Source organism: Mesoplodon bidens (assembly GCF_964165515.1).
Source record: "Mesoplodon bidens genome assembly, chromosome: 1".
NCBI lineage: Eukaryota > Metazoa > Chordata > Mammalia > Artiodactyla > Ziphiidae > Mesoplodon > Mesoplodon bidens.
In genome coordinates this window covers 105,193,119-105,210,389 of record NC_138176.1, presented here as the reverse complement: position 1 = coordinate 105,210,389, position 17,271 = coordinate 105,193,119, and the positions used below count along the sequence as shown (strand labels likewise).

Here is a 17,271-nt window from a genome sequence, read left to right as displayed (position 1 = left end):
TTCTTAGACTCCTTCATTTCCAGATGAATTTTTATAATTGGTCAATTTCTAGAGGGAAAAGCAACAACATATTGGGATTTTGATTGAAATTGTATTGAATTATAGAATAATTTTCAGAGAACTAATTAATATTGAATCTTCGAATTTATGAACATAACACACAGTTCTACGCATTTGGGTCTCTTAAGTTCTCTCAATATCACTTTGTAGTTTCATTGTAAAGTTCTTACACATTTTTGTTATTTGATGTTTTTTAATGGTATTGCTCTTAAAACTTCATTTTCTATTTACCTGTTGCTGGTATTTCAAAATACAGTTTCCCCTAGGATTTACATTTTACATTAGTGTGTGATACATTGTTACAACTGATGAACCGATATTGGTACAGTATTATTAACTAAAGTCCATAGCACGTATGAGGGTTCATTCTGTGTTTTACACATTCTGTGGGTCTTGACAAATGTGAAATGATACATGTTCATTATTGTATCCTATGGAGTAGTTTCACTGCCCTAAAAATTCTCTGTGCTCCACCTGTTCATCCCTCCCCCACCCCCAACCCCTGGCAACCACTGATATTGTCACTGTCTCCATAGGTGTGCCTTTTCCAGATGTCGTAGATTTGGAATCACACAGTCTGTAGCCTTTTCAGATTGGCTTCTGTCACTTAATAACATGCATTTAAGGTTCCTCCACGTCTTTTCACGCCTCGTTAGCTCATTTCTTTTTAGCTCCGAGTAATATTTCTCTGTCTGTATGGACCACGGTTTATGGCACCTACTAAAGGATATCTTGGTGGTTTCCAAGTTTCAGTAACTGTGAGTACAGCTGCTATAACTATTTGTGTAAAGTTTATGTGGACATAAGTTTTCAGCTCTTTTGAGTAAATACCAAGGAGTGGGATTGCTGAATCATATGATAAGAGTATGTTTAGTTTTGTGAGAAACCACCAACTGTCTTCCAATGTGGCTGCACCATTCGGCGTTCCCACCAGCAGTGATGAGGGTTCGCCAGTACGTGGCGCTGTCCGTGTTGTGGATTCTGGCTGTTCTGACAGGTGTGGAGTGGGATCTTGTTTAATTTGCGTTTCCCTGATGACATGATGTGGAGCCTCTTTTCATATGCTTACTTGCCAGATGTTTATCTTGTTTGGTGACGTATCTGTTCAGGTCTTCTGTTCATTTTTAATTGGGTTGTTTGTTTTCTTATTGTTGAGTTTTAAGAGTTCTGTGTTTATTTTTGATACCAGTCCTTTCCTTTAACAAATATAAATGGTTTTAAGTTTAATGAGGTCCATCTTAACAATTTTTTCTTCCATGGTTTGTGCTTTTGGCTACAATTGCAATTGACTTTATATCCAGTGACCATGTTAAATCCACTGAATTCTAAAAGTTTGTAGACTCTTAGGATTTTCTGCAGACACCATCATGCCATCTGCACTTGGCCACTTTATGTCTGCCTTTCCAATTCCTCAGCCTTTTGTTTCTGTTTCTTGCCTCGTGACACCGGATGGGACCTTCAATACAATGTTGGATAGAAGTTGTAATAGCGGGAATTCTTTCCTTATTTCTGATCTCAGGGGTAGCCTTTCAGTGTATCACCATGAAGTGTGAAATCCGCTGTAGTATTTTCATAGAAATTCTCTTTCAGATTTAAGAATTTTCCTTTTTTAAAAAAAAAGAATGGTGGCTGAATTTTGTCAGTGCTTTTTCTACCAAAATGACTGTATGTTGTACTTTTTTCCTTTTAATATAGTTAATCCACCAGTTAATTTTCCAGTGTTAAACTAATCGTTCATTCCTGAAATAAATCCAGCTTGGGCACAGCATGCTCCTCTTCCCTGGATTGCTGGATTCTGAGGAGGCCCCTCACCTCCAGCACGGTCTCTCTGGCGCACTCCGCCCGAGCGTCAGAATCTGAGCTGGTGTCTCTGTCCCTACAACAGTCTCCAGGGGTTCAGAAGTCTCGATTCTCGGCATCCAGCTGCTCCCAGCCTCGGTAGGTGTGCAGGTGGGAGCGGCTGGAGAGCCTCTGTGTGTCCCCCATCCCCAGTCGGCAGCCTCTGGCTTGACCAGGCTTTGCAAATGCTTCTGAGGGAAACACCTGCTGCCCCAGCAGGGCGCCTTTGTGTGGATCTCCTGCTCAGACGTTTTGGTCCATCCAGGCTGGTCACGTGGCTCCTAGTTGTGGCCAGTAGCAGCGCAGGCCTGCCGTGGCCTTCTCCATCCTGCCCTGAGGCAGGCGCTCAGAATCATGTCTGTGGCAATTACTGTGTTACTTGTTCTTTAAACACCAGGGACCTGGTCCCGTTCCAGTTAAGCATAGAAAGGAATGACAAAGCTTTGTTTTGCTTTTCTTGATTTCAGGAGACTTTTAATCATTTCTTGGTGTTTTCCTACTCTTTTAATTTTTAAAAATGTAATCCTAGCTGTACTTTAGTTTCTCTGACTTGAAAAATGCAACTGATTTTAGGATGTTTACTATCTTAGAATTAAAATTCCGAAGAACTGGGCTTCCCTGGTGGCACAATGGTTGAGAGTCCGCCTGCCGATGCAGGGGACACGGGTTCGTGCCCCGGTCCGGGAAGATCCCATGTGCCGCAGAGCGGCTGGGCCCGTGAGCCATGGCCGCTGGGCCTGCGCGTTCGGAGCCTGTGCTCGGCAAAGGGAGAGGCCACAACAGTGAGAGGCCCGTGTACCACAAGAAAAAAAAAAAATTCCGAAGAACTAATTTGCACCAGTAAGTCATAGAACATAAGAGTAACAGGATTGTCTGTAAGTACCTCTTCACTTCCCTTATAGACAGCTTGTTAGGTTTTCTGTTTTCGTCTGTAAAGTAGAACTTGACATTTGGATTGAATTTAGATTTTCTTAAAAAAGCTGTTTATCATCTATTCTATGTTGTGAGGTCCATTTACCATTTGTCCATCCTAAATATGGAAGCAGTCTTTTTTGCAAACTTATAAATTAAGGGGGATTTGGTTTATGAAATTAATCTGGTGGTTGAGATAACAGAGAAAACTTTGTGATGCTTATATTTTCTATAGAGGCCTTCCTATTTTTATGAAATAGATATATCCCTAAAGACTGGGATAAATAGTGAGTTTTTGCAAAAACCAGGAGCATTTTATTATTGACAGTGGTTTTAAAGGGAATCCTGTGCATCATATTCTTCTATCTATAAAAATATTTATCAAAGATACAGATACTGTTTTTAATATAAATACAATACTATTTTTTAAAATAAATTTATTTATTTATTTATGGCTGTGTTGGGTCTTCGTTGCTGCACTCAGGCTTTCTCTAGTTGCGGTGAGCAGGGGCTACTCTTTGTTGCAGTGCGCGGGCTTCTCATTGCAGTGGCTTCTCTTGTTGTGGAGCATGGACTCTAGGTACGCCAGCTTCAGTAGTTGTGGCATGCGGGCTCAGTAGTTGTGGCTCACAAGCTCTACAGTGCAGGCTCTGTAGTTGCGGCGCACGGGCTTAGTTACTTCACAGCATGCCGGATCTTCCTGGACCAGGGCTCAAACCCGTGTCCCCTGCAATGGCAGGCAGATTCTTAACCACTGCACCACCAGGGAAGTCCCTACAATACTATTATTATTATTATTATTTTTAATAAATCTTCTCTCATCATTTTTTTAAAAATTTTATTTATTTATTTATGGCTGTGTTGGGTCTTCGTTTCTGTGTGAGGGCTTTCTCTAGTTGCGGCAAGTGGGGGCCACTCCTCATGGCGGTGCACGGGCCTCTCACTATCGCGGCCTCTCTTGTTGCGGAGCACAGGCTCCAGACGCGCAGGCTCAGTAATTGTGGCTCACGGGGCCAGCGGCCCTGCGGCATGTGGGATCCTCCCAGACCGGGGCTCGAACCCGTGTCCCCTGCATTGGCAGGCAGATTCTCAACCACTGCGCCACCAGGGAAGCCCCTTACAATACTATTATTAAATCCAAAAATATTTAATGATTCCTTAATATCACCTAATATCCCATTGGCTTTATCTTCCTTAATTATTTCATAAGTGTTTTTATAGTTGTGTATTTAATGTCCAGTGAAGTCTATATTAGATTTGGTTGATATCTTGTTGGGTCTTTTGTAATTTCATAGGTTCCTCCTCCCTGCTTCTTTTTGTCATTTATTTGTGAAACCAGGTGTTATGGGTTGAATTGTGTCCTTCCAAAATTCATGTGGTGAAGCCCTAACCCCCAGTCCTTCAGAATGTGACTGTATTTGGAGATAAGATCTTTTAAGATATAATTTAGGTTAAATTAGGTCTTTGCGGGGGGCTCTAATCCAATATGACTGGTGTCCTTATAAGAACAGGAGACTGGGACAGAGACACACGGGGTGGGGAGACAGATGTGAAGACGCGGGGAAAGGGGACAAAGGCCAAGCCTTCCAACACTTTGATCTCGGACTTCCAGCCTCCAAGACTGTGAAGAAATAAATTTCTGTCGTCTAAGCCACCTGGTCTGTGGTACTTTTTATGGCAGCCCTGGCAGACGTCCACAGACGTTTGTGCTATAGAATTTCCCATACTCTGGATTTAGTACCTTCCCTATCCCCGTTTTTCCTGTAAGCCAATAGTTAGATCTGGAGGCCAGACTAGGTCCAGGTTTGATCGTTGGTGAGCAAACTTGGTGTGTCCTTCCTGTTACATGACATCAGGAGGCGTGTGATGGCCGAGTGTCTCTCTTTGCTGTCAGCCTGACCCATCCATTCTCCAGTTCCCACCAGCCTTTCACTCAGTGGATACCTCATTCCAGTGGACTCACCGCACGATAAAATGATGACAGTCTTACGCTGTCATTCCTTTTGCTCTTATTTGTTGGGATTCATCTGTAAAAAAGAACTTTGCCTCATCAACATTTGTTTACCTGGGGCTTCCCTGGTGGCGCAATGGTTAAGAATCCGCCTGCCAATGCAGGGGACACGGGTTCGAGCCCTGGTCCAGGAAGATCCCACATGCCGCGGAGCAACTAAGCCCGTGTGCCACAACTACTGAGCCTGCGCTCTAGAGCCCGTGAGCCACAACTACTGAGCCCGCGTGCCACAACTACTGAACCCCACGCGCCTAGAGCCCGTGCTCCACAACAAGAGAAGCCACCACAATGAGAAGCCCGCACACCATAACGAAGACCCAACTCAGCCAAAACAAAAATAGTTGTTTACCTGTTTGTTCAGGAAAAGCAGGGGAAACACTTGAATACTTCCCTTTATTTTCATTTCTCAGAATAATATGTTAGTTCTCTGTCATTCTCCAGGATGACAAACGAGGTTTTTATTTTTTCTGTTTTGGTATCATTATGAATGTGTGGACTAAACACTTAGGTACGTTACGGGCCTTTGGAGTCATTATTCCTTTTGATGTTGAGACTGTCCCATCTTTGGCCAGTGGGTGTCCAGTAGTCTTTGCTAACTTCCTTGTCTTCTGCTGTAAGGAGATGTTCCAGGATTGTCTTGCCCACGTGCTGACCCAAACCTGGGATCCACCATTTCTCCAGAGGGCCCCGGTCCTCTGTGTGGAAAGCCGCATCGTGAGACCACTGTGTGGGCGCTGAGGTTGCTCATTGCTGCCCTGTTGGTCATTCTTCCTAGACCTGTTCAGTGGACAGAGGAAAAAAAATGTGCTGTTCCTTTTTAAAGAAAACATTCATCGTGGATTCATATTGATATTTCCAAATCTCATCAACTTCTTCATTTCACTTTTGTATTTTTTTATCCTAACGCTGAAAACGTTAGTTCCTAATGACAGTAACAGAATTACACTATTTTTCTCCACTTTTTTTTTTTAAGCAGAGATCACTCTACAGCACTAAGTGCCAGCAGAAGAGCAGGCTTGATGTGCCCAGTCCCCACTGATAGGTGGGGGGCTGTCCCTAGGCTCCTGCTGGTTTGGTCATTGCTGCAGGGCGCAGCCTGTGTCGAGGCATTCTCCGTTTCTTGTTTCTTCGGGTGTTTCCTCGGGAATCTATCGCAAGGAATAGTGGGAGCGCGAGGCAAGGGCTGCACTCACGCACGGTGTTGCCAGACATCCCGGATTGCTCTCAAGGGTGGCGTGCCTGTGTGGGCCCCACCAGCAGACTGTGTTCTCAGACTTGGAGTTTTCGCCAGTTTGTCAGTAGTTTTACTTTTTATTTCTCAATTTAAAAAACAGACTTTAATTAAAAAAAATAAGACCAAGGATACTTAAAATTTCACAACATGCCAGTCTTCTGCTTAGACATGAAATACGTGAAAGGTGCGTTATGGAGAGAATCTTTGTGTTTGAAAGGAGGATCCTGAGACACAGTAATAAATGGCAGAGCTGGGGCTCAGCCCCAGGCTGTGTGGCTCTGGGTGTGCTCTTAAGCCCTCTACCCTCCTTCCTTCCCAGGCGGGCGGGCATGCGGGCAAGGCCACCAAGCTGGCCAAGCCAAAGGTTAGTCTTCCTGTTGGGGGGCACAACGGAGACTGTTTAAACTCTTCCAGTGCCTTGGAGGGCATGTTGCATATTTTTAGTGTTCCGCAAATATTTATTGGTTGATTCATTCAGTTCTTCCATAACTTTTTTAAAATTAATTTTTATTGGAATATAGTTGATTTACAATGTTGGTTCTGCTGTACAGCAAGGTGAATCAGCTATATGTATACATTTATACCCTCTTTTTTAGATTTCCTTCCCATTTAGGTCACCAAAGAGCATTGAATAGAGTTCCCTGTGCTATACAGTAGGTTCTCATTAATTATCTACTTTATTCCATGAATATTTGTCACGCACCTACAAGACACCAGGTACAGTGTTAGGAGCTGGGGATATGGTGGTGAGTGGGCTGAACAGGGCGCCTGCCTCCAGGGCTGGTTTCTCTTTCTAGACACTCAAAAGAATGTTCTCTATGATTTATTATTTTCACAAGGAAATTAATAACTGTTTTAATCTTCCTATGTAAAGGCATTAACACATAACATAGGTTTTTAAACGAAGTTCCTTCATTTTTTTTTTTTTTTTTTTTTTTTTTTTTGCAGTATGCGGGCCTCTCACTGCTGTGGCCTCTCCCGTTGTGGAGCACAGGCTCCGGACGCGCAGGCTCAGCGGCCATGGCTTACGGGCCCAGCCGCTCCGCGGCATGTGGGATCTTCCCGGACCGGGGCACAAACCCGTGTCCCCTGCATCAGCAGGCGGACTCTCAACCACTGCGCCACCAGGGAAGCCCTCCTTCATTTTATTTATTATTTCCTTGACCCTATTACCATTTGTTCTTTAGAGAAAAACTCCATATTATTTGTCTCTTGTTGTCCCTGTGTATAAGCCTCTTGGTATTCTGACAGGGAGTGTTTATTTGCTGTTTCATAGTTGATATAGTATCCGTTATAGTTTTTTTTTTAATTAATTAATTTATTTATTTTTGGCTGTGTTAGGTCTTCGTTGCTGCGCATGGGCTTTCTCTAGTTGCAGTGAGGGGGGGGCTACTCTTCGTTGTGGTGCACGGGTTTCTCATTGCGGTGGCTTCAGTAGTTGTGCACAGGCTCTAGGCACACGGACTTCAGTAGTTGTGGCACGTGGGCTCAGTAGTCGTGGCTCGTGGCCTCTAGAGCTCAGGCTCAGTAGTTGTGGCACACGGGCTTAGTTGCTCCGTGGCATGTGGGATCTTCCCGGACCAGGGCTCAAACCTGTGTCCGCTGCATTGGCAGGTGGATTCTTAACCCCTGCATCACCAGGGAAGTCCTCCATTATAGTTTTATTTATGTGTCTGGTAGTTACATGGAAATAAAATAACAAACGTAATGCTCCTATCTTATCCTGGATAAAGGGCTTCCTGATCAACATCCAGGCCTAAATCTAATTTCCTGCAGGTAGTGGAACTGAACGCACGACAGGATTTTACTAAATGTGGAAAAGTTAAATGTAATTTTATTTTTTGTATTTTTTATTTTTATTTATTTATTTATGATCGAACCCATGCCCTTGGCAGTGAGAGCGTGGAGTCCTAACCACTGGACTGCCAGGGAATTCTCTAAATGTAATTTTATATCTAAATGTTTCCAAGTATGAATTGCTATAATTTCCATCCATGTTTTTTAGATTTTTTTCCCCATTCTTTATTGGTAAAGTGTCAGCTCGCCCCCTGTGATTTGTCTCATGTATTTGGCCACACGCAGGACACATCCGGATTTCAGATCTTGGTTTAGCCATGGAGATCCCGGAAGGGGAGACCATCCAAGGAAGAGTCGGAACGCTCGGCTACATGGGTATGTAATGGACCACCCCGGGGTGCTCGCACCTCTGCCCTCAGGACACAGAGAACTGAACATGGGAAGGGACCTGGGGTCAGCCCTGGCCCGCTGCTGGGGAGCGTACCTGGCCCCCCGGCCTGCCCTCCTCTCTGCTGACGGGCCAGAGTAGGGACAGGGCAGCGGGCCTCCCTGCTGTGCTCACGGGCCCCACACACCCCTCACAAGGTTGTTGGAGTTATTCGCGCAGCTCCAGAGCAGTGACCCAGCCTGACACGGGGGGCCTCTGACATGAGGGACCCTGAGGGCCTCTGCTGAGTCCTGTACTTACCCACCCCCCATTCCACTGTGGCTGCTGTCACCTGCTGCTGGGGTCTTGCTCTGAGGGATAAGGGGTGCCCGGGGGCCTGGCTCTGCCTGTTTGGAGGCGGGGTTTCCCCACGGTAGTTACTCCACGAGTAGTAGGAATGGTTTGTAATAACAGCTTTACTGAGATGCAGTTCATATGCCATAAAATCCACCAACCCGAAGCGTGTAGTTCAGTGGATTTCGGTATGTTCACAGAGATGTGCAACTATCACCACTGTCTGATTTCAGAACTTTTTCATCACCTCAAAGAAGAAGGCCCGCACCCGTCAGCAATCACTCCCCACTCCTCACCTCCCACCCCCAGCCCTGCAGCCGCTAATCTACTTCCTGTCTCCGTGGACTTGTCTGTTCTGACTGTTTCACGCAGGTGGACTCATGCACTGTTTGGCCTTTTGTGTCTGCCTTCTTTGGCTTAACATGTTTGCGAGGGTCATCCATGTGGTAACAGACGTTAAATTTACAATGTGTTGTTTGGAATTAAGTAAGAGGACATTTAATTTAATTTAAATTTCCTGTGTTTGTTATGTAGCTCCCGAAGTTCTCAATCTTGAAAGGTATACATTTAGTCCTGATTGGTGGGGACTTGGCTGTCTGATATACGAAATGATTCAGGGACAGTCTCCGTTCAGAAAATTCCAAGAGAAGGTCGATAGGGCGGAGGTGGAGCGGAGAGTGAAGGAGGAGGCAGAGCGGTACTCCGAGAAGTTCTCCGAGGACGCCAAGTCCATCTGCAGCCTGGTGGGTCGCGCTCGGGGAGGGCGGGAGTGGGGCTAGGCTTCTGACCGACCGCCGTTCAGACCCAGCCCTCGCTCCGTAGGGCTCAGGAGGGGCCACCTGATGCTCCGCGGTGCCAGGGACAGGGCCTTCCTCGCAGGGGGTTCTGATCACGCAGAGCAGAGTTCGTTGTTTGCTTTCCCCAAAGGTTCTGCTGAGAGGGAAGGGTGGTGTCGGGTCATTGTTTAGAGCACAGCTGGCCAACTTCAGAGGACGCTAAACATGAAACAGAATCTTCGGGGTGCTTTGCAGCGGTGAGGTTTTTCTCTCTGCCCACGTTCCTCAGAACTCCCTTTAACTGGTCGCCAGGGACTGTGGTCCTATAGACACCCTGCCCTGATGGCCTGCCATGCGCCTGGCACTGTCAGTCCCCATGCCGTCCTGGCAGTAAGGGGATGAGAGAAGCTCTCCTTGTCACTTAACTTCTCTTAAGCCAATACTCAGGATTTTCTGAGCACATTTTAAAATTCATTTGCATCCAGCGAGAATGTATTGAGCATCCCCCATGGGACCTTCCCCAGCAGTGAGTAAAACAGGCAGTAATCCCAGCCCTTCTGCCCCCAAGCCCGGCGCTCTCACCCACTCAGGGGAGGCGGCCTGGGAGACGAGGGATCTTCGTCAGGGAGGTGGGAGGGGCTGCCGCCGGGTGGGGTGGCGAGGAGGGGCGCACCGGGGCAGGAGGCCGGGGGCCGATGCGCTGGGACTCCCGGGAAGAGACCCACGGGACAGAAGGAGGGGGGCCGGCCCGGGCTTTGTGGAGATTCAGGTGGGAGTCTGAGCCCTGGGTGGTGGCAGAGCGAGTAAGAAGCCGTCGGACTCCGGGTGGACGGCAAGGCCGCGCCCGCAGGATTTGTGAGCCGTGCACGGAGCGGGGAGGGGCTGCAGCAAAGCCCTGGCGCGGAGGCGGGGGACTCGGTGCGGGCCGGGCCGCTTGTCCCCTCCTCCTGTGGCGCGCGAGGGTGGGAGGGAGCCGCTGGAGGTGTGCGGAGAAGGGAGGGTGCTTCCGGCGCGCCAGGGGCCGCGTGGGCGTCCAGGGAGGTCGGTGGCTGGTGGTGCGCGGAGCCCCTGCCGCGAGCGCTCGGCAGGCAGGACGCGCGAAGCTCGCAGCAGGCGGGGAGTCGGGCTTGCTTAAGCGGGTCTAAGAAGCAGGGGAGAGGCCGCGGGGCTGGGTGGGTGCAGAGGGGCGGTTGGAGGAGCAGCCGTGGGTGTGAGCGGGTCACAGAGGAGAGTGCGGACACGGGGCAGGTGGAGGCTGGCTCCTTGCTGGAGTCAGACACACGGGGGCGCGCGCCGCGGGGGGAGGGCTGCCGGGGGCGGGCAGTGGCAGGGTGGGGGACGGAGGACCAGGCCAAAGGGCGGCGGCCACAGAGCGCGGGGCGTGGTCCCCCAGTGGGTGCTGGGGTCAGCCGGTGTGTCTTGCGGGAGTTGACACTGGCTGGGGACGAAGTACCTCGGGGTCCCTCTCCTTTTGTGTCCACGTGTGAAGGGACGGGCTGCTCACCCTGCTTGGAGCTCCTCCGTAACCGCCTCCTGGCCACCCTGTTGTTGCTGTTCAGTTGGTAAATGTTGACCCAGTGTCTGCTCACATGCGACAGTCCGATGGGGCTGCAGGAGCATACAGATGTGAGAAGTGGGGCCGGCCCCTCAGGAGCGCACAGTTGAATGGCAGGCCTAAAATAACACGAAAGAAACTAGGGTCAAAAGCAGAGCTTGACGGGTACGTAAACAAGATAGAAGCGAAGGCTTCAGGGTTTTCAGGATGAAGGGGTGCTGTTCGTGGGAAAGACGGTGGTGTCTGCGTGAAGCCCAGCCTTGTGACTCAGGGCCCGGGGTGGAGGCCCAGCCTCCCACCACCACGCGCTCACCCCTCCGGGTCTCGGGTTTCTCATCTAGAAGATGCAGACGGTGGATAACTTCTACCTTATAGAATTGCCAGCGGGATAAAATGAAAGAGTGCGCGTGAAGTGTTTAGTCCCACGTGAATCCTCGGTAACTGCTGAGCGGAGCAACAGCTAGTTCTTAGAGAGTCTGTGAAATTCCAACAGACAGGGCCTGGAGGAGAGGCCACCTCAGGTGCAAGGTCGATGTAAACAGGGCACAGAGAGGGGAGCGTGGGCACCTGTGGGGTCTGGGATGTGGCCCAGCACTGACCGCACGCGAAGGGGACTCCTGCCTCTGTAGGTCTCTGGCCTCCTCTGCCCCTCCCTGCCGGGCCCCTGCCGTGACACCTGGCATCGGGTACCGCTGGGTCATTTTCAGAGCTCTCTGTTTTCTCATTTCAACCCCACAGTGGCTTTCTAGGATATTTTTAGAGCCGCATGGTGGAAAAATTAAAAGTTGATTTCCATGGTGTCCCGTAGTCAGTGGGAGCAGGCAGCACGGGCACAAGGTGCCTTCCGCTGCCCGGCGCTGCCCGGTCAGGCCCCTGGACCGCGTGAGTTGGCAGCAGGCTTGACAGAGGCATGGAGTCCCTGCGGTGCTGTCATTGCATCTGGCCTGACACAATGTTCGTGTCTGGTCTTAATTAAGGAAGCCTGTCTTACTGAGCCCCGCCCTGGCTCTGTGCTGGAGTTCCCAGGGCAGCTGCCTGCAGAAGCTTCCAGCACTGAGCCAACTACGCAGGTGTATTCCCATCGGTGGTGTCTGGTAGGAGTCAGCCTGGCCAAGAGACCAGACAGCCTCGGTGTGTGTGCGGCACGGCCAAGCGGGCAGGGCCCGGCCCAGGGGCTGCAGGTGTGTGCCGGGGCGTCGCACACAAGCCGGGAGCCGCACGTGGGTGCTGACTGGGAGTCGAGGCCACGGGTCAGCCAGCGTTCCTGTGAGGCACCAGGTGGTGTCACTAGGGCTTTGCAGGTCTCTCTCGCATTGTTCAGCTCACCATTGCAGTGCAAACAGCCACAGACCCCTGAGCTAACGGCCAGCTCTGCTCCCACAAAGCCCTATTTACAGAAGCAGGCACGGGTGCGGTACAACCCTGGGCTGCAGCTTCCCAGCCCCTGGCCTAGGCTAGGTTTTGAAGGCCCAGACCTCTCCTGTGTCGCTTTGAGCAGAGGCAGACCTCTTTGACTGCTAATTGTGGAAGAAGGCCTATCTGAACTTTTGGCAATAATGGGCATACCTCATTTTTATTGTGCTTCACTAATAGCGTGTTTTTGACGATTGAAGGTTTGTGACAGCCCTGTGTTGAGCAAGTCTATTGCCACTATTTTCCTAGCAGCATTATTCTTTAATTATGTACAATTTTTTTTAGACATAATGCTATTGCATACTTAACAGACTACAGTAGAGTGTAAACGTAACTTTTATATGCACTGCGAAACTAAAAAATTCGTGTGACTTGCCTTATTGCAATAATCACTTAACTATGGTGGTCTAGACTCGAACCCGCGGTATCTCCGAGGTCTGCCTGTTTAAATGTATAAGTAAGGAATACTTTTGAAAGAAACACTTTCTATTAATTTTAAGAATATACAACTATTAGAGGTAGGTTTACTAAATTTTGGCCTCATCTGAGGTCCTTAGTGATCTGTTTAATAGATCAAAATAGTTTCTAATTATCAACATAACTTGGCATGAAAGTGGTGTCTGCGAAGTTCCCAAGAGCTTCTATTTCTTGAAAAAAATTCCCCTAATTTTTACATGGGTAAACTTTTCTTAAGGATTTATTTAGCCCCCTCTTTATTTATTGATAGCTCAAAGGCAAAACTTCAGTTTCAACTCCTTTTTGAAGCATTACGTTTTCTAAATCAGTAAAACCTGAAGTAACGAGGTTTGGTTGATACTTTGAAATTTGAGTGACTTTGTTTAGATGGAGGTGCTCTTTGCCACCCTGAATTCTCTGGCCATCATTATGGAGCTTTTCTGGGTTTTCTTTTTTATCCTTGGAGCTTCAGTTGACTCCATTTTTACTCTTCCACAGCTACTCACCAAGGATCCCAAGCAACGCCTGGGCTGCAGGGGCGAAGGGGTGGCTGAAGTCAAGGGACACCCTGTGTTCAGGGACATTAACTTCAAGAGGCTGGAGGCCCACACGTCAGACCCCCCTTTCCGTCCTGACGTAAGTGTGTTGCCAAAGTGCAGTGGGGTGTTGGGGTGTCTGAGAAAACGGATGTTTTCCAGGTAGATTCAGGACCAGCCGTCCCGCCCCCAGTGCCCCCTGGCCCGTCTTCACAGGCCCTCCCGGCCCGCTGCTGCCCTGGCTGGTGGAGCCCACCCAGGTCACTGCCCTGATCAGAAACCTCAGCAGTACCCTCCACCCTCCCTGGGGCGCCCCACCAGGGTCCCCACGTTTCTGCGGCCCCTTCCCCCGCCCGGAATGCGCTTCCCCACGCGGGGTCTCACAAGGTCCTGGCTGCACACTGAGGGCCCTGGAGTGGCCGCTCGAGCCTCCTGGTGAGCGCGTGGTGGGGCCCATGCGAGGCCACGTCCTCAGTGCCCAGCGGGCCCCGCGCACATCGGAGCTGGGCCGGAGCAGCCCCCTCTTTGGCCTTGAGCTGCTGCAGGCCTGTGATGGAAATGTGGAGATTCGATCATTCTGCAGGATAGGATGGGCCTGAAACGCGCGGTTAAAATAGTTTTAGTTTACAAGTCAGGATTCATTATGTTTGCGTGGAATGTGTCATGACAGCAGCTTCTCCCTCTGCGCTCGTTCTCGCAGCGCCCTCCCACCTGCTCCAGGTACTAGAGTCACGGGGAGGACCAGCTCCAAGACAAGGAAAACCCAGCCAGGGCTTCTCAGAGCCTTCTTTCCACCAGGCCCTGCGTGCCGTGGGCTGCAGCCTTCCCTGAGGAGGGCGCCGGCTGGGGAGTGAGGGGCAGAGGCACTGGGGCTGTTCCGGGGGTTCTTCTGCATTTAACCAGAGGGCCCGGGGGCCCGCTGCCAGCAGTGTCTGAGGGCGTCAGGCAGCCTGGCAGGGGCACAAGATGGGCTTCTGGCCTGGGCTCGGGCCTCCCCATCGTCCCATGCAGTCTCCTGAGGGCCGGCCCGCCCGGCAGCTCCCACCTCCCCACTGCTCTCAGAAGTTCTGACCAGGGGCCCAGGATCGGCACGCTCCTTCCTTGTTGTGCCCAAGCTCGGGCGCTCAGAGCACGTGTCCCCGAGCCCTGGCTTCCCTGCTCCAGAGGCGGTGGCCCGGGCTCCACACGACCCGCCTGCTGGCCTGACTCTGCGCCTGAGGACGCCACTGCCCGGTGGGGCAGGGGGCCTGGGGTCCTGCCCAGCGCAGACGGGGGCCAAGCAGGCGGACGGGCACATGTGCAAGGGAGGCCGAGGGCTGGAGGCTTCCTCCGCCATGTCCCAGCAGGGGCACCCCGTCCGCCCTTCTCCATCTGCAGCCTCTGCTTTGGCCCGTTTCCGTGCAGAAAAGAGAAGCGGGGGCCTCGGGAGGCTTGTGGGCGAGAGAGTGGGGAGCTGGAGCAGACGGGCCGCCGGGCCTGTGGCTCTGGGGGTTCCTAGAGCAAAGATTGGGCGTGCTTCACGCCGGGAGGGATGGCGAGGAAAGGAGGGTGCAGGTGTGCGTGCGGCGGCTTCCCAGGTGTCCTGAGCGCCGCTGAGGGAAACAAACGCAGCGGCTGCCGTCTCAGCCGCGCCTCTCTGTTCTCGGTGACAGCCGCAGGTGGTTTACTGCAGGGACGTCCTGGACATCGAGCAGTTCTCCACGGTGAAGGGCATCCACCTGGACAGCACCGACCACACCTTCTACAGCCAGTTCGTCACGGGCTGTGTCTCCAACCCCTGGCAGAACGAGGTACTGCCCGTTGCAGCACGGCCCGCCTAACTAGTTACAACGACCAAGAAGAACCTAATGTGTGTAGAATTAACAGTTTCCTCTTTAAGATACCTTTTTAGCTATTTTACATACACATCCATTTGTGTGTGCGCGCACGTGTGCATGTTCGGAGGTAAAATTATATGTGGCAGCTGCCCCTGGTCCCTTCACGGGGGGTGGACATTGGTGGCCCTCTCGGGTCTGCTGGGCTTTTGCCGCCCTGAGTCCTGCTCCCTGAGCGGGGCTGGCTGGACGGGAGTTCACTGCTTTGGGGGCCACGTTGGAGGCCACGTGACCTCCCCCAAGAGGAGGTCAGGAAGCAGGGGAAGTAGGAGCCGAGGACGGGAGCCGGAGTGGCCGCCGAGTGCTGGGCTGGGGGCCGGGTGGGCGATGCTGACCGGCCGCGTGGCGCCTCCACCACTCCTCTGTCCTGCCCTTCTGTGGATGCAGATGATCGAGTCTGAATGTTTCAAGGACATCAACGAAAGGGGAAATGTGGCATTAGATCCAGAAGGGAAAACATATCAACCAGCTCCCAGACAGAAGAGAGGCTTCTTCCACAGACTCTTCACTCGAGGGGTAAGGGTGAAACATGTTCTGTTATTATTATTATCACAGTATAATGTGATGTGTTAAAAGGAATATTTCACCAAGGTAAAACTTTCTTTGTTCAGCTTTCTTTTTTCAGTGCCTGTTATATAAGATAATTTACATAGTTTGAAAGTCAGCTGTAAGGCGCAGTTTGAGCCCAGTGAGAAGAATCCTCACAGTGATGTTTGTTATTGCTATGAAAACTGTTCTGATGCAAAAAGAAGAAATGGCTCACAACACTCGAAAGGAGATCCGTCTGTCGATGACAAAGCATTTCACACTAGGCTCAGAAATCAGCATCTTGTAGAACAACCATAAAACAGTGCACATCATTTCAATTTCTGCCTTACGTATTCTGATTCTTTTATTTATTTATTTTTTTGGCTGCATTGGGTCTTAGCTGCGGCACACAGGATCTTTCGTTCGGGCACACAGGCTTCTCTCTAGTTGTGGCTCAGTAGTTGCGGCACGCAGGCTCAGTTGCCCTGTGGCGTATGGGATCTAGTTCCCTGACCAGAGATCACACCTGCATCCCTGCATTGGAAGGTGTCATCTTAACCCCTGGACCACCAGGGGTGGTCACATCATTCGCCACGATCACAGGGAAAAGCTGATTTTCTTTTGAACATGGAAGAGTGGTTTGGAGAGACTTTCTGTGGTAGCGTTAAATTTAGGAATTTTTTCCACGTCTCCTTGGACCAGTGGATTATCCTGCTGTGAACCCCGTCTGTTCCTGAGGGATCTATGCCGAGGTTGTCCACTAACTTCCACGGTTTTTCAGTATAGACCCAGAGTGTGTGACCACGTTTCCTCTGCGAACTGGGGGCTGGGCGGGAGTTAACCCCATCCTTCTCTGGGACCGAGTGTGTCTCAGTGCGAGTCGTCTCCGGCCGGTGGAATCCATACGGTCGTTCCGGAAGGAGGCGCGCACCCCAGGCTGCTGAACTGGGTGGTGAGCGCGGGGTGAGGTACGCAGAGTGAGTGCAGGACGTGTGGGCGACGCTGTCTCTGCGTGAACCAAGCAGCCCGCAGGACGTGAAGCACACGGGAGGGAATGTAAGGGTTTCTCTGCCTTGAAGTCAGCACCCGCCGCCACGTTTTCACATCCACTTAAGGCAGGTCAGCGACTTGCGACTTGCATCAGAAAGGCGCCTGACAGACCTTCTGCCGGTCTTGCGGGCTGCATCAACGCCAGCCCCAGCGAGAAGGAGGAGCTGCCCTCCAGACGGCGAGCGCTCGCTGCACAGCCGCCGGCGCCACGGAGCCCATGCCCTGGGCTGCATCCTGCCCGTGAACTGCAGTAGCCGCGCGGGACACACCCTGAAACGTGCCTGATGAGTCTGTCCATTTTTCTACTTTCATACCTGAATTGTCTTTTCACTAAAGCTGGATGGAGGAAAAGGCCCCTTGAGGACTCGTGACACCCAGAAAGCCCCAGCTGCGGACGCCTTGTGGCGGGGACTCCGCGTGTCCCCGCGGGGAGGAGGGGAGAGGCCTGGGTGCCGGCCCTGCAGCGTCTGCACTGAAGGCCCTGCTCCTCGCCCGAGGCTCCTCACGTG

At 51.0% G+C, this 17,271-nt stretch overlaps 1 protein-coding gene across 1 annotated transcript in view; it reads left to right on the top strand.

The window, feature by feature from the left end:
• Positions 1-15,937, top strand: part of GRK4 (G protein-coupled receptor kinase 4) — a 72,497-nt gene extending 56,560 nt beyond the window's left edge. Inside the window, exons 7-12 of the mRNA XM_081229337.1 lie at positions 8,139-8,228; positions 9,109-9,317; positions 13,273-13,410; positions 14,963-15,100; positions 15,572-15,700; positions 15,796-15,937. Coding sequence (XP_081085463.1) covers positions 8,139-8,228; positions 9,109-9,317; positions 13,273-13,410; positions 14,963-15,100; positions 15,572-15,700; positions 15,796-15,828 — 737 coding nt within the window. The 3' untranslated portion in view covers positions 15,829-15,937. The remainder of the gene's footprint in view (positions 1-8,138; positions 8,229-9,108; positions 9,318-13,272; positions 13,411-14,962; positions 15,101-15,571; positions 15,701-15,795) is intronic.
• The last annotated feature ends 1,334 nt before the right edge of the window (positions 15,938-17,271 follow it).